At 35.7% G+C, this 16596-nt stretch overlaps 1 protein-coding gene across 7 annotated transcripts in view; it reads left to right on the plus strand.

Annotated features, from left to right (window-relative positions):
- TRPS1 (transcriptional repressor GATA binding 1) overlaps window positions 1-16596 on the plus strand; it is a 299725-nt gene that overhangs the window by 276307 nt on the left and 6822 nt on the right. For all 7 annotated transcript variants that reach the window (XM_087447531.1, XM_087447532.1, XM_087447533.1 and 4 more), the window contains one exon: window positions 15956-16078. In XM_087447531.1, coding sequence (XP_087303657.1) covers window positions 15956-16078 — 123 coding nt within the window. The remainder of the gene's footprint in view (window positions 1-15955; window positions 16079-16596) is intronic.

Here is a 16596-nt window from a genome sequence, read left to right on the forward strand (position 1 = left end):
TTGGTACTACCAAGGTGGTTCTGCCATCTTATTCATCAGCTTTACTCTGAATAAATTTTGCCTTCTTCCAGAAATGAGACGGGATTTCCAGAAAAGTAGATTTTCTGTCACTGAGACAACCAATCTAATGAATATTATGAATATATGCCTTTGAGAAACTGTGGAAATAGAAGTATATTTAGACTCAGAGGCCTTGTCATCTTTGTACAATAGAAAGTGATTAGCAGTTGTATTCAAAAATAATAGATGAATAATCTAGAATCAATAAGTAAATAAGAGCATGTTTCTTATGCTTTGCAATGTGTTGGAGTGACGAGCTTTTTGGTTTTGTGGGAAGCAGAGAGTTTTCATTTCTGTTCCTAAAAGAGGAGAGGAGGCAGAGTTTATAGAGCAGTGAATTCCTAAAGGAGAAAATCCTTCCTTTATTGATTAAATATCAGGCATTTAGGCTGTAAGTTTTTTCCTTTCCTGTCTGCTACTTCTGCAAGCCAAGAAGATTTCAACAAGTAATAAACATTCAAAAAAATAAAGAGACGGAGAGGGCTGTGCATTGGTTGCTAAGGAAAATCGAAATCAACTTAGAGGGAAGCTAAAGGAAACCAATGTTTATGGCTTGGACCAAAATGAATTTTAATTGTAGTTATAATGGAAAATTACACCAATATTGCCAAGTTAAAAATTATATACCTATCTAATGTTAGAAGCAAGTCCAATCAGTTAAACTATGAACTGAAAAATGTATTTTCAAAATAATGATTTGGGTTAATTTTATGAATCTTTACTAAGTGATAAACGTAATTTTTTTTTAACAAAACATAAAGATGTCTGTGTTACTATAGTTTGGTGTAAATGATTTTGGCAGGTTATTAAAGCAAAATCTCTATGTAATAGTCAGGAGTGATGTTACAATAGCATATTGCACGGTAAAATAAAAGAAATAGAGCAGCTTCCAGAAGCCCCTCTTTTGTAAGTGAATATTGTTTTCAGAATTTGTTTTGAAATATTAATTTCCAAATTACAGTAGAAGACCAAATATTTTAATAAGTGTGTTATATCTCAGACTACCAGTATTACATTCCCTTAAATCAAAATAAACCATTTAGAATCACTCATGTGAAATATGTGTATATGTATACATACACACAAAGGTGATTGTGAATACGTATCTCCTGGGTTAGTTACCATGCTTTGTGTGGACGTTATGCATGCTCAAGTATTAACAGCAATAGAAGGCTTAGTGTGATAAAATGATCATTTTTAAATAATCCTAAATCTACTCAAGTTGAAAAGATTCTGACAGCAGGAGCCTTAAACAGCTGCCCTGAGCAAAATAGACACTGCTTTCTTTTAAAGTTGAAAAGGAGAAAGGTAACAATTATCCCGGAGACACTGGAAACAGAGTTGTCTGATTTTTTTTCCCCAAATGCCTCCACCTCTTGTAATAAGAACAGTGTACTTGGAATGTGTTAGACAACAGTGGACCTCTCAGAAGCGCTAATCAGATAAACAGATAATTAATGTATTAAAAGTGTAATTGAAACTAAGAATAGCTTTCATATGTGCTTTTAGTACTGTGCTACAATTTCTTATTTGTCTGAAGTACTTTCTTGAAGATCAAGTCAAGATGCCATGTGTAGCCAAGGTAGAAAAATAGCACTTAAACCTAACTACCTCTACAAGATTAAACTTGATACAGAATTGAGTAGGGGTAGATGCCATGACTATTAAACCTGTTTTTCCCCTTCCAGCTTCATCTATAAATCCAACGATGCTTTTTATCATTAAAAAAATTCTGAGCAAGACCAGTATTCCAGTTAAATCAAACTATTTATTTAGTTGCTACATTAAATATAATCTATCTAGGGGTATTTTTAGAATAGATTAAAATTCCCAATGTGCCTGCAAGTTATTTGCCCTGTAAGAAATTTAGAAAAAAGTTTTCCCTGAAATTGTCTAACTTAATCCTGCTTTATATTTAGTTTTAAAAAGCAAAGACCTGGAGAGAGCCTTCCTCATCAGACTTGAAACATATTACAGTGTGCAGTGAGCATATAATGGCATCTACTCAGTGGTGGGGGCTTGAAGAACAGAACATTCAAAGGAATTGCTTCTCCATTTTAATAATCATACCTTCTTATATTCATGAACTCAATTCATGGTGATATTTTCAGATTCTTTCTACATTATCTCTTTAACTGGCCACAAGTGTCTGTAATACCTCAGTGTTCTTCTCTAAGTTTCAAAATGACTCGCTCAGATAGGAACTCACATTATTTTTCCATTTCTGATCCCTCCCTTCCCCCACTGTTACCAAAGAAGACTCATGCTTTAGTAAATCAGTCTATTTTCCTGCTTTAAAAAAGTCAAGTTCAAGAAAGAATAGCACAGCTGTTCAAGATGTCATATCTTATAAAACAAATCTATTAGGAAGGTCAAATCCTGGAAGGGGTCAAGTTAATGATATAAGTGGAATAATTTGGTCATTTTCTGAAATTTGTAAACCTACAAACATAAAAGCCCTGCGTTAGATTGACTAATTAGCTAAACCTCTGCTAATGGTGATTTTCATCTTCTTTAAAAGCTAGGACTTTTATGTTTAAGACACACTTTACTTTTTTTTTTTGTAAATGTGAATTGCTTTGAATTTTAATCTGGTACCAATCAGTCCATTCTGTTTATTTTTGAATTATGGTCTTCATTTGGGTTGAATTTAGAGGAAGATGGCTATTTCTATTCTTATTTTGCCAAAGAAATATACACATGGGCACACTAAGTGTGTGTGTGTATATGTATATGCAATTAATTAAATAAAATCTTGGAAAATAGGTAGAAAAAGAGGGATGACTTAAGTCAAATCTAGCCACTTAACTTTTCCTTCAGAGAATACACAACTTTTTGGAACATGTAATATTTGCAAATGTTTCTTAATCATACATAAATTATTTGTTCATCATGAAATGCTACCTGCTGGTTTCTTAAGTTTCATTGATTCATTGGTTCTGCCATTACACTTGTTTTCCCAGAGTGGCTTGAAACTTTATTTTTTTAATTTTTTTAATTTTTTGTTTATTGCAGTAACATTGGTTTATAACATTGTATAAATTTCAGGTGTACATCATTATACTTCTATTTCTGCATAGATTACATCATGTTCACCACCAAAATACCAATTGCAACCCATCACCACACACTTGTGCCGAACATCTACTTTTTCATTAGAGTTATTTTATCTTCCAGTCAGATCTAACCCTTTAACTTGAGAAAGTATAACTTTCTGTTTTTCGAAAGTAGATGTTTTAAAATACAAGACCATCAGCCCTGAATTTTTTAAATTATTAAACTAAAGGACCTTGAAGCCATTTTATTTTTAAAAGGAAATGTGGGCATATACACACATATACATATGTTAAATGCGTGTTTGTGTGCATGTAAATGTATTCTATATAAAGAGAGGATGTTAAATTCCAAATGGTTGCTTATGGATATAAATTTACAGCCAGCACCCAAAATTAATTCTTGTTCAAAGGTTTCTAGGTCTTGATCTAGATAAATGCAAATGAATCAACTTTGTGTAATCTATGAACTAAATATCCACTGTCATATTTTATGATAATATATATAATCTATGTGATCACACTGTATGAAAAGAAGAATATGACCTGCAGCTAGGATGAGTAATAGGCATAAGGGAGCTTGGCCTCCAAGGCATTCCTTTATGTTCTAGAAAATTCCAAAGCCCACTGATTCCTTCCCCAAATTTCCACTTAGCTTTTGGGATGAGAAATATGTATGTTTGATAGACTCATGAATCTCATGAGAGTGAATAAGTCACCACCACACTGGTTTATGTAATGAACTCCTTAAAAGTCCTTTGGAACACAGTCAGAAAAGAGAGAAAAGGAGAGAGAGAAACTAAGAAAAGAGAGTGAGATATTCATATTTTTTAAATGCACAATTGATGTGATCAACTTTCTTTAAGACAGTCACCTATATGTGAGAGTTTCAGGATCACTATTCGTACTTATTTTCATGTTATAAAAATAAAATAAATATGAGATCCTTTTGTATAAGTTTTGTGCATATGTGCATAAATATGTAGCCATAGATACTGAATTACATATGTGCGTATACGTGTCAAAAGCTTAATCACTTATTCAGTACCTTCTAAAATCTAATATCTGGTGATGCTCAGTATCTTCTGAAATTGAGAGAGAAAGGACGAATTTAATGCTCGTTGAGTGCCTGATACATGTCAAGCACAGCATTCAGTATTCTCTCATACATAGTTGTATTTATGTTGAGTGTGTATGTGAATTGAATAAACTCTAACATTGTAATAAAAATAAATCACAAGGTATTGATGTCCTATTTTCCACCTATTAAAATGAATAATTATTAGGCTGGTATATGAGACACTCTCCTAGGTGCTCTATTGCTTCGTTTCTTTTTCACAGTCTTTTGTACATGTAGTTAATTATATGTATTCTCAACTCTCCAGGAAACTCATAGAATTTTTTCTCTTTAATCTAACAACATCGTTGGTATTTTAGCCCCACTTATAAAATATGATATTGCTTTAATGAAAATAAAAATAACTAGCGACATCTCAGTACGTGTGAGTGCTGAAAATGTTTTAGTGGATGCGTTTGTCTATGTATGTGTATATCCACACATACAGACACGAATACACACACCAACGTATGCCACTTCTACTAGTTCTGCAGATTTCTCAGAAGCTCAAGCAAACAAAGCCCATTTCTTTTCTCTCCTGTCATGTAACATGTAGTCGAAATTTGTTAATTTTCTTTTGCATTTCACAAAAGTGAAACTGTTTTCAGCCTAAGTCCTATTTTCTGTAACGATGACTGCCATTTATATTTCATGAATAAAGCTGCACTTAAAGTATAATCCTCCGATCACAGCATGTATACATGTGTACACACATACATTTTAACAGTCTCCTCTGATAGAGGTCAGTTCAGTTAAGCTGTCATTCATTAAATGCCTACTGTGTGCAATGCCAGTACTGATAATACAAAGATTAAAAGAAAAATAGGACCTTCCTTCAGAAGCCCCCATCCCCTGGGAGTGACCTGCCTATATAGATCATTGGAATCTATCTTATGTACCTAAATGCTGAGAAAGCATTTGAGGATTTAAGACAATTCAATATATGAAAAGCTAAGGCAGAACTGGCATTCTAATGTTCTAAAAGCTAAGCTTACACACTGATAACAAAGTACTTCTTATGACGAAGAGTAGTTTTGATATATTTGGGGTAAATTTGTAAATGTGGAATAGCACAGGAAAACAACCATTTTTTGGATTCTGTGGGTGTGGGTGTGGGTGTGTTTTAAATATCAGCTTCTCTATCAATCTTTTTTCAAAGATTTTTATTTTAAGAGCTTGGTAATTGACGGTCTTTACTTTTCTTCATATTACTCCGTAATAGGGAGAAATGTTATTCCTTGTAGACAAATCACTTAAAAATTAATTTGGGATAATATCTTGCTTTAATTTATTTGCATCTTCTGCAGAGATTGTGAACAGTTTAATAATGTTCGTCTAGGGAAAAAATAGTGCCAAGAGAAAAAAGATATATAAACATGAGGCAGGGGCAAATAAAGTTTTAGAAAAGTTAGTTGCTGTGTTATATTTTCAGAGCCCCTCTCATGAAATAAAATCTCACTCACTAGGAGTTTTTGTGTCTCAGGATGTGCTGCCAGGTCTCAGTATTGGTTTCCTGGTATTCTGCTTGATGTTCAAAATGTCAAAGAACGAAATGATTTTAACTGTTCCTTTTGGTAGGAATGACTGAGGGGTCGTCTCGAGAGTGCTTGATGCGATGAGGTAGTTCTTGATTTGGTATGTGATACAGTGTGATTAACAAACTCCAGATCACATAGAGAACTGGGTCCGAGTAAGGTTATTAAGTGCGGTTCCCTACCCAAGACGACCTATTGCCGTGTGCTGCTATGGTAGCACAGGAGGGGGAGTATATATATATAAAAAAGCAAATACAATCCTTGCTTTCTTCTTGAGCAGCTGCAGCCAGTCCCACTAATGGACGTGCAAAAGCAAAAACTGGCAGCACAAGGTATGTGTTCGTTTTTACAGATGGTACTGCAGACAAGTTGGTAATGGAAAAGGAAGTCGTGTACGTGAGCTATTTGAAGGAGGGGGGACACCAGGGGGACAGGCTATTACAGTACTTTCCTGTGTAATTGACTGTGTGAGTTATTGAAGAAGCAGTTTTCCCAAGAAAGATTTCAGTTATTACAAAATTACATCATTATTGTTAAGGAAATTCATAATTCCAAGTTGTCTTTTTAAAATAATGTTATTAAAACGTTAACAATCAGCTTCGATTTCCCCATCTGCACAGTACCTCTGTAAGGAAATTATCTGCTCATGTTTGGTTTTACCTGTAGCAGTCACAGAGTTTTTGTTTAAAGACACATCTTCCTTTTGAACAATGATATACTAGGTACTTATTTTAACCATGAGAAAGGGTTATTTAAATACCTACGATTTTGTGTGTCCTGAGGAAATACAAAATTGAATAAAAATGAGACAACATTTTAAGAGAATTATTTATAGGTTCAAAAATTAAATGAAGTTCAGGTTTATTTCCCTTAGGTTTTTTTTCCCCCCGTGTATTTAAAAGTCATAGAGTATGAAATGGTTCAAGAAGTGTTCCCAAAATAGTCTTGTCAAATATTTAGTCCAAATTACATATTTGGTATCAGGATCTCTTGTTGACACATTTGCAGATTTTTAACATGGTTCTTCACTGTTTTGAACTTCATTATATTTAACCATATTTCTGTAAGTTTTGTTGTTAAGTGGAAATAAGCAACAATTCACTATCTTTCTGCTGAGCAGACTACATGGTATGTTTTAATATCTGATCTGTACTGTATCCTCTCAGCTTGATAGCCTGCAACAGACTTAAGAATATTTTGGTCTTTGCTGTTCTGTAATGAAATGGAAACTGTATCACTCATGAAAAGTATCAAAGTCAACTCCATAGGCGGACAAAGATCATATACTTTTATAAATAATAATGGGGGAAAATGTTTTTGGGAGAATAATTATAAATATTTTCAGATTATCCAAACTTGAGGAATTTGGTAAAATAACCTCATCTTTCAGAATTGGCAGTATTTTATCTTGAATAATGATGATACTGCACAGTGCAAAAGTTCTCTGCCAGGGAACATACAAATATATGAAGTAAATCTAGTAAATTGTTACCTGAACATACACGTTTACAGAACTTGTCAAAACCCCAGCACCATTTTTCCTGCCCTGAGTCTAGCCAAAGTGAATGCAAAAGCAGGCACAAATCCTAGTTCACAGCTGCCCTCCCATGCAACCGGCATAAGTAGGAGCTAAGTCAATGGTGTCACTAATTTCTGCTGTTCAGCAGAGGCTTATTTCACATACATTGTTTTTTTCTTTTTTGAGACGGCAGGATCAAAACATGTGTACTGCACCCATCCCCCTTCCCCACCACTACCTCTCCAGCAGCCAAATGCTGCGTTCCTCCGGCTATGACTGTATCTGTCAACCTCAAAACAGATCGTTGCCATATCTGATCAAGGATGAGTCATTTCTTTCTGGTACCTCAAAACTTGCATAATTTTGATCAGCTGTTATAGGGTGGTTTGAAGAGATAAGGGTTCTTCAAAGCCAAGTTATGGCGAAATATTTTTGGTAAAAACTCCCTAATCGCCTCTTTAGTAATAGAGCCTGAAACATGGTGAAGAACTGTGGCTCTGAAGTGAGGGTGACCTGGGTTTGTGTCTTAGCCCTGCTATTTAGCAGCTGAAAAATGTTTCTAGGCCTCAGTTTTCTCCTCTGTAAAGTGGAGGGAATAATAATAAATTAATAATACCTGATTCTTAGGATCGTTTTGAAGGTGTCAGATAATGAAACTAAGCCTATAGTATATTATCCTACACATAATAAGTACTTGATAAATATTAGATGTATGATGGTGATTATTAAAGAAGGGACAAAAAGTAGTCAAGAGAATTCTAGCAGATAATTGATTCAAAATGGTTTTTAGAATATAATCCTGTGTTTTTGCCTGGACTTAGAGACTAAGATGTATTTTTTGACCCTAGATAAGTGAAAGAACCATTCTCATCTTTTACCTCATCAATAAAAATGGGAGAATACCTAGTAATTCATTTTGAATCTGAAGTGGGATAATATGTGTCAGGAGTTCTTAACGTTGGAATCCATGGCACTCAGATCCATTCGAAATCTTTGAATCCATTTTGCAAAGGATATTCTTTTGAGCAGCCTGAAGTTATTTGTAAAATATTTTACATAACTTTTTTTTTTTTCTGGGGAGAAAGTCATAAATTTTATCAAAAGATTTTTTGACTCCGGGGAATGGTAGAACCATTGAGGAACCATTGATGTATATGTAAATGCCTTTGAATGGTAACACTTCATGGACCAGTTATTATCTGTTAGCTAATATGAATAGCATTACTGATTATTATTTGGAATTTCTGTTTCTTTGGAAATAACTATCATCATAATTATCTGGCAACCCTACAAGGATAATACATAAAATAACTTATTTGTCTAAGTGCTTAGAAGCTGAGCCCTTTGGACTTTAGGCTTTTTCTAGAACAAGTCTCTACTTTATCACCAAGATTTTTATTTTTTATAATGTGAATTATTCCCATAATAAATGTGTTTACTCACATTGTTTAAATAAAATGTGCAATAAATTTATTAAAACAATAAATTCTTGTATTCTCATGTTGAAGTTTGCTTAAGAGGTGCTAAAATTGTTTAACTATGCCTCCAGAAAGCTTTTTTTTTTCTTTTCAGTGTCAGATTTTGGCCCTGGCATAAAAGAAAGTCCCTCTAGAGCAATTCTCCAACCATTGTTGTAGCTGAAGGTGAAAATGGATCCATGGTGGCAGAAATAGAAGCAGCGAGAGACTTGAGTAGTTCTTTTGACAATAATGACTTTTCATGTGGAATGAAAAAAGACAGCGCAGGCATATATCTTCAACCACATTTTGAGCTGTCCAAATACATATTGCTGTAAAGGCAAAACATTATTACAGAAAGAGCATGGGTTTAGAACTCCAGAGATTTGGGTTCTTCTAGTATTGGTTCTGTTATGTAATTTGTATATGATATTGGGTATTTGCTTTGCTCATTTACCAAATATGGGAAAGTCAAAGTATGGAGATGAGGTTCTTCAGACTTGTGTAATGGATTCTATATCTGTGTGATAAATTTCTTAATTCTGCAGATTTGAAGAATCCATATGAATAAAGTGTGGCATATATATTGCAAAATCTTGATTTTTTTGCTATTGCACCCCAGGAGTCACCAACTGCATCTCAGAAGAAATGGAGCTAATGTGTTTAGCACCCTAGCATTTTCTGGTATATTGGGCAACTCCCCATATGGTGACATGTCAGTGGAATAAGTCTTAGACACATTCGTACCTGGGTACAGTGTATGATTACTGCAGTATGTATTGCCTCATATCCTGGAACAGAAGTTGTTCCATTGCTCCTAGCCAGGGATGTCAGTTTAGTTTACATTGGTCTCCATTATCATTGCTGATTGTTGAGGAAGTGAATTTAATAAGCATGGTAAACAGGTTTTGTTTCCAAACTCTGAGATAGGTGATTATAAGATGGGTGCTTGGCTGAACCTTGTAGAGTCTCTTCAGTTTTCTGGCAAGAAATCTGAGGGCAAAGAGGGCTGTTTTGAAGCAGACATAGACTTGCTGTATGGCCCATTTCATCTGATTCTTCACAATTTTATTTGGAACAAAAGTCAGCCAGGATATTGGTAACCATCCCTTCTGTTGGCAGAGTTGTTTCCCTGCTCTTGCTAAAATATTGGCCAGCTTGTGCTTCTGGTAAAATTGGGGTTACTAATTTAAAGGTGTTCATTGCAAGCCATCATCTATTTTTAAGTGCTTTTAGGTGCTACATTCTATGTATTCTGTAGGGTCCTCTGGTGTGTAGTCGATAGTTGGTTAATTCTATTTAGGGCGTAAATGGGAGGGGGGATGTGGTCTTCTGTGTCTTTCAGTGGTGTTAATAATAGTGATAACGATTCAAATAATATTCATTTATTTAACAATTATTGAATGTCTACTATATATATTAAAGTCATGAACACATTATTTAACTCATATCAACTCTTTTGGTAGTTAATAGTGCAATGTTACTGATAGGCTGTTATTCCTGATGGGTCAACAAGCAAGTGTCAACTTGTTTCCAAAATGACTGGACTATTACCCATTTTTATACAGAAGCACAGAGAGTAAGCCTTCTGGTTATTAGATAACTTTCAGCCTTTATATGTGATTTATTCACGGGAAATACTTTGGTTTCTTCGGAAAAGTTTCCGTATAATTTACATGAATTAAACTGTCAATATCCATGAACAATCTCAGTTCCTGTCAGGTTAACTCCACACTTCATATGTTTTTAGCAGATTCTACTGGAAACTCGGAGAGAGTACAAACTATGTCAGTCATGTACATCACTGTAACCCCAGCTTCTCGCACAGTGCCAGGCACATGGTGGACATTCAGTAATTATTCCCAGAACTGAACTGAATTACACTGAAATTTTATTACTGCAAAATTGTACCAAAAGGTTCTATCATAGCCATCTGTGCATTTCCCTGAAATGAAGTTTGCAAAGGATTCCTGATATAATCAAATAAATGCAGAAATTATCTAAAGAGTTAAAAATATTTGAGGTACATCCAGGCTAACAGCACATATATTAGATTTCAGATTGATTTGATTTAAAATGGCTAAGATATAAAACCATAAAAAATGTGAGTAAATACTCTGCCTATCAAGGCTTGTTATGTAATTACATGGTTTCAGTATGGTTCTTATTCATAGAAAACTGTTATAAAGGATCATTTCTGCACAAATTCCTTCACCAATGGAGACTTTTAATATCTTGGAGATGAATATTCATGTCTCTAAATGTTAAGCCACTTGAATGACTAATTCAATCAAATTTCCTTTTTTAATCAGATGAAATCAATTCTTTGTTAATAATGAAATTTGAAAACCTTAAAATGTTTGTTTTTGGCTGATCTTCAAATAGTAAAATAAGCAATAAAAACAGCTGAACCAAGTTAAAACTTTAAAAAAAATTTTTTAAAGTTACACATGTGCCGAGACTCAACCCAGAGTGATATATAACTGACTGAGGATTCAAGACCCCTAAAAGCAAAACTTGAATCAGCAGCTTTGAGAAAAAATTAACAATAGTGATAGCTTACAGTGGTTAGCTGTGAACCTAAAGACTAGAGATTTTTTTTTTTAGAAAGTCATTATACTTCTTGGTGCATTCCACAGCAGGAAAAAAAATTATGTTGGATTTAACGTGTGCTTATATTAAAAGATGGGTGAGTCATTTTCTACTTCAAATCCTGGCATGGATGATTGTCCAAATTCATCACCTAAAATGCTGTTGTGAAAATCAGTATTGTGATTATAATACATCTGAAAAGTAGAAAGGCAACAAGTGATCTGAAGAATTCTCAATAATTATCACTGAAAAGCATTTGCTGGGTCAATCACTGGGCTGGCCTCAAAATTCCTTGCAATTAACTATTCCTATCACCATCCTTCCTTTTTCACACAATAAATTACCAGCCAACAGAAATAACATGGAGGCAACACAAATGCGACCTAAAAGTTACTAGGCAAACTATTATAACTTCAAGTTAAAAAAACAATCAGTTCCTTGAATTGTTGATTCTGGAATTTTCTCTGTAGAAATTTTCAGATGAGATGACTTTCGTGTAGATTTGGGTTTTCAGCTGACCTTCCTTTACTCTCACCATCCGTCGAACCCCCGTAGAAGTAGAAGGTGCACTTCAAGAAGGCCAGGGGCAGAGAATGCTAAGAGTGTGGCTTTAGGAATATAAAAGTGAAGTTTTTCCTCAGCCTGAGAGGAGAGGAAGAATCAGGCTGAATATGCCCTTAGGTATGCCAGTGGTGTTGTCCACTAGCTACTTTGTTCCTATCATTTCCTCCCCCAGACGTGTCCTTATCCATTTGACTCAATTCCCCTCTCTCCTGCACAAGGTCATGGAAGTACAAATAATTAACTGCTAAAAACAGCTTGTAGGAAAAGGGGCAACAATGTTATTGTTTAGACATACACATGTACATATAGAACCGTCAGCAATGTATGACTATAATGATGTATATAAAGGAGAGTTGGATCTTCGTTCTTCCTTGCTTTATATCCTCAGGACCTAGCAAGTACCTGGCCTGAGCTGTTTCTCAAACATAAGTGTGGAGTGTAGGATTGGAAAACTAATTCCCTTGATTTTATTTTCTACAACATCATTAGCCCTCTCTGCCCAACTGGAGATAAATTTGTCAATCCTAACGGGAGACATTTAAAAGGGATTTTTTTTTAAACTTTTATTTTTCCAAAAATAGGAGTGACTACTGATGATAAAAATAATAGCAGGCAAGACTATTTTCAATTTTATTAATGTTTAGCTGCTCAAGACAGAGCACTGTCCTAGGCGCCTGTTACTTAGAATATTGATGGCTGTGGAGACACGATTTCTGTCCTTAACAAACATAGTATAAAGGAGAATGACAAAATATTTTAGGACTCTGTCACGCATGATAAACTATGAATGAAATAAGGTCTTTAGTGCCTTTCTTTCTCTTTAAGAAGGCCAAGCTTGTTTTTAAAAAGTGGGGCAGGAGAGACTTCTGTTCTGCCTTCCTTTGGCAACAGACTGCTCCTCTGCACTTGATTGGGCCAAGGATGTTGATAACTTCAAAAGAAATGCCTCGCTGTGCCCAGCCAGGTTACATTACACAGCGAGACCAGGCCAGGCTCTCATCTGTGTTGTGGTTGAGAGAGATGTGGCACAGTTCTATGATTCTGTCATAGAACTGTCACACAGCTAAAAACATGATCCACTTCTCCCACCTTCTCTGCTGCTTCCAGAAATTCCAACTGCCCCCAAAATAAGGTTCTGTAGTGCTTACCAAAGTGACAAATTTGTTTAGATGGGAGGTAACTTAATGTGTGATATATTTCTCACCTACCTCCCACTCTCCACCCCCACACAAGCGCGCTCCTGTTGAATTCTAGGTGTGAACACCTAGATATTTCGCTCTGACTCAACTTTCCGTTCTCATATTTGATAAGATTGACACAAATGAATACATTTGATAATATCCAACTATATGTTTGAAGCATATCTTAAAGGTTCAATAAGTAGATTAAGGAGATAAAAGCACAATTAACAAAATATTTTTCTCATAAAAAAGAAACACAATTGAATCCCCTTGGCAGATAGCTAACTTCCTGAGTGTTTACTCCATCACGGGCACTATTAATTGTGTCTATTAACCCACATTAATACTGACAGCAGCTCACGCTTTAAAGATGGGGAAACTTAAGCATTGAGAGGTTAAGTAACTTGCCCAAAGTTTCACCCAGCAAAAGGCAGAGACGTGTTTTGAATACAAGTAGTCTGACTCCTAAATCCGATTATTAACCTCCATGCTATACTGACTTCGAGAAAGTGAATCTAAAGTACTCCTGATGTATTTAAAATAAGATGTGATTTACCTAAAATATACCAGCCTTTATTGGAGCGTTAAGTGCTGCTTAAAGCAAGATATGCCTGTGGAAACCAGTGCTGTAATTTCAGGATTTTCCCTCTAACTAATGAAGGGCATTTTCTTTGCAAGAGAATCAAGCACAAAATTGTGCAAGGATTGAAAACGCTCTCTGAGACCACGATTACACCCACTTTGGCATGCTGTGTTAAGCACCCTGGGCATAAGGAAAGAAAAGCAGGCTGGAGTGAACAGTTACACATTCACATTTGAGCCTCAGCCATATATGTGGGTTAGTTTCCAAATGGACATTTACATAGCCTTTATGTGGATCAAGTCGGTGTTTATTTGCCAGTCGCGTTATTTAGATCTAGGAAAAAGACAGCATGACCCCAGAGAAGTTTCACAATGATAACCTAACTAGGCTCCCTGACTTACTTTGGATAAAGGGAGCCCCAGAGTGTTTGATAAACACAACCTCTAATAGGTCATTGATTTTCAGGAAGCAGCAGTCTCTATAGTAGGTCCCCATTGGGACTTCTGGACTGACATCCAATATTTGCTATTCCTCTTACTGAGATTTGGAAACTCGCAGTAGGTTCCCTGTCCTGACTTGTGGGGGAGCGGGGGAGAAAAAGGGGAGCCAGAGATTATCTTGGTGAAAAATCTAGCTTTTATTACATCACCTAAAGTAGCACAACCTGCTACACTAATGAAATCGTGTTCTTGGTTGAAAAGGGCAATTGTTAGCCTGACTTTGTGCTCACTAAAAACGTTCTCCCAATCTTGTTAAATTATTGCTCTCATTTCAGATTTTTATGGCTGTGCAGCTTACCAGCCCTCATTTCTTTACATTTCATTCATTTTCCTTGTATTGATGATTAATGGAGGATGTCGAATGTTAGAGTGAGCAGGCATCAGCGATTGCAAGATCATAATTAGTTTAGCTGACGAGGGCCTCTGATAGCACTTGCATCTGGATGGAAAAATTACCCTATAGGGAACTGGCTGCTCACCAGGTCTTTTTAGTGATACATTGTGAAACACCCGATGAATCAAATGCCCTTTCAATGCCAAGAAAGTGTTCCAGTCTTGAAGCCAAAATTATGTCTGCAGAAAGCTTTCCATTTGAAATGTATCAGAGTACAATTATAACCATTGTATTTTCTTGGCAAGGACACCACTCGTCTACAGTATGGACTCAAGTTAAATAAATTGCCTAAATTTTATGAATCCCTGAAATTTTGACTTATAGTGTTTGTAATTTTAAATTTATAATCAAATTGGGTTCCAGCAAGACTTTTTCCACTCCTTATCTAACATGCATATTTTATCATTAAAGGCTTTGCTTCCTAGAGAAAGGAGAGCGGCGTTGCAATTCAGGCTGCCTTTTTTTGCAGCAAGAGAATTCCATTTCCTGCCTGTTAGTATTTGCGCCTGCAAACACAGCCTGACTTTTGTTTCAATGAGAAGTTTAATGGAATCATTACTTGATAGCAAGAATGGAACAAGCAATACTTAATTATCTACTTTTAAGTATTCTTAGATTATTTTTGAATCGGGTGGTTACAGAATCCAGCCCATTAAAATCAATTTGTATTCGGAAATGCTTGTGATTTCCAAGACTGAGTCAAATGAAATAAATAAATAGCCACTGATGGGACTATGTTGTCTGGCTCAAGCAGGCACCTCATAAGAGTTCTCATTAGTAACACTGTACTTCCTGTTGGCAGAGGTTTCTACTGGGCCTCTCAGCTTTGGGAAATAGAAGGTGTTCTCTTTCAGATTTGACAATTGCAAACCAAAGACTGGAATTGAGTGTCTTAGATTCTCTTGAACTTATATCATGTGAATGACATACGAAAAGCCACAAATCAGGTTTAATTTTCAATGGTTTACAGGCTGCATTTATTCCAAGCTTGACTAGATTTTAAAGCGCAGGTGGCATGCACTTCTCCTTTTCCAAAGTATATTAAACATATTGCCCTGTTCTGTCTTTTGACTTTTGTTTTGACACTTTTAAAAGGTATATTTTAGGGTTCAGCATTTAGGAGCCGTCATTAAAGGCACAAAACCCAAAGTTCAAAAAGTTAAAGCTGTTTCTGTGAAAAGCCTTTGGTGTTGCACACACCTCATCCATCACTGTAGGGTTAATTATAATGAAAATCAGTGGTGCCTATTAAACACAATTGAACCTGACCTCATTATGGGCAGTGTGGTTTTATACTGTCATTGTTGCTAGTCTAAAGACAAAACTCCTGGGTTGATTTGGTCTAACTCCACTGATCATGTGACTCACCTCTGACCCTGTGTTTTTTCCCCCCATTTCAGAGGCGTAGAGGCTCGGGTGTTTTCTGTGCCAATTGCTTGACCACAAAGACCTCTCTCTGGCGAAAGAATGCAAATGGCGGATATGTATGCAATGCGTGTGGCCTCTACCAGAAGCTTCACTCGGTAAGAACTTGTTAGACTGCTTCAGGAAAAGCTTTATAAAGCAGCCCAGTCTGTGGTGTGATAAGTACCATTCCCTGGCTTGCAGTGCCTGCCCCCGCAGAGTTTAATACAGTCACTTGGAGCGCACAAGTGATTTATGGTGAAATGGCCTTAGATGTTATGGGGAGATACCTTTGAGATCATTAGTAATGCATTATGCTTCTTTTGATATAAAAGAGGAAAATGATTGATTCCTGGGAACTTCACATAACAGATAGTTGAACTACTAGTTATCAGAATTTGGTAAAATTAATTTAGGTAGAAAGGAGTCCTCTTCTTAAAAGTTCAAAAATACATAAAAAGTTTCTTGTTTGTTTGTTTTTTTTAAAGAGGACTCTCTCTCTCTCTCATGTTCGGTATAAATATAGGACAGGAAAAGAATGCTTATTTTCCAGTTTACCTTTGGAATTTGCAAGTGTCATCTTGGCTGCTTTGGGGGCTGGAGGTTGGGCCCATCCAGAAGAGCAGTTTTGAACTAG

The sequence above is a fragment of the Ceratotherium simum genome, chromosome 23, assembly GCF_057802395.1.
Source record: "Ceratotherium simum simum isolate JZ-2026a chromosome 23, ASM5780239v1, whole genome shotgun sequence".
Classification (NCBI taxonomy): Eukaryota; Metazoa; Chordata; class Mammalia; order Perissodactyla; family Rhinocerotidae; genus Ceratotherium; species Ceratotherium simum.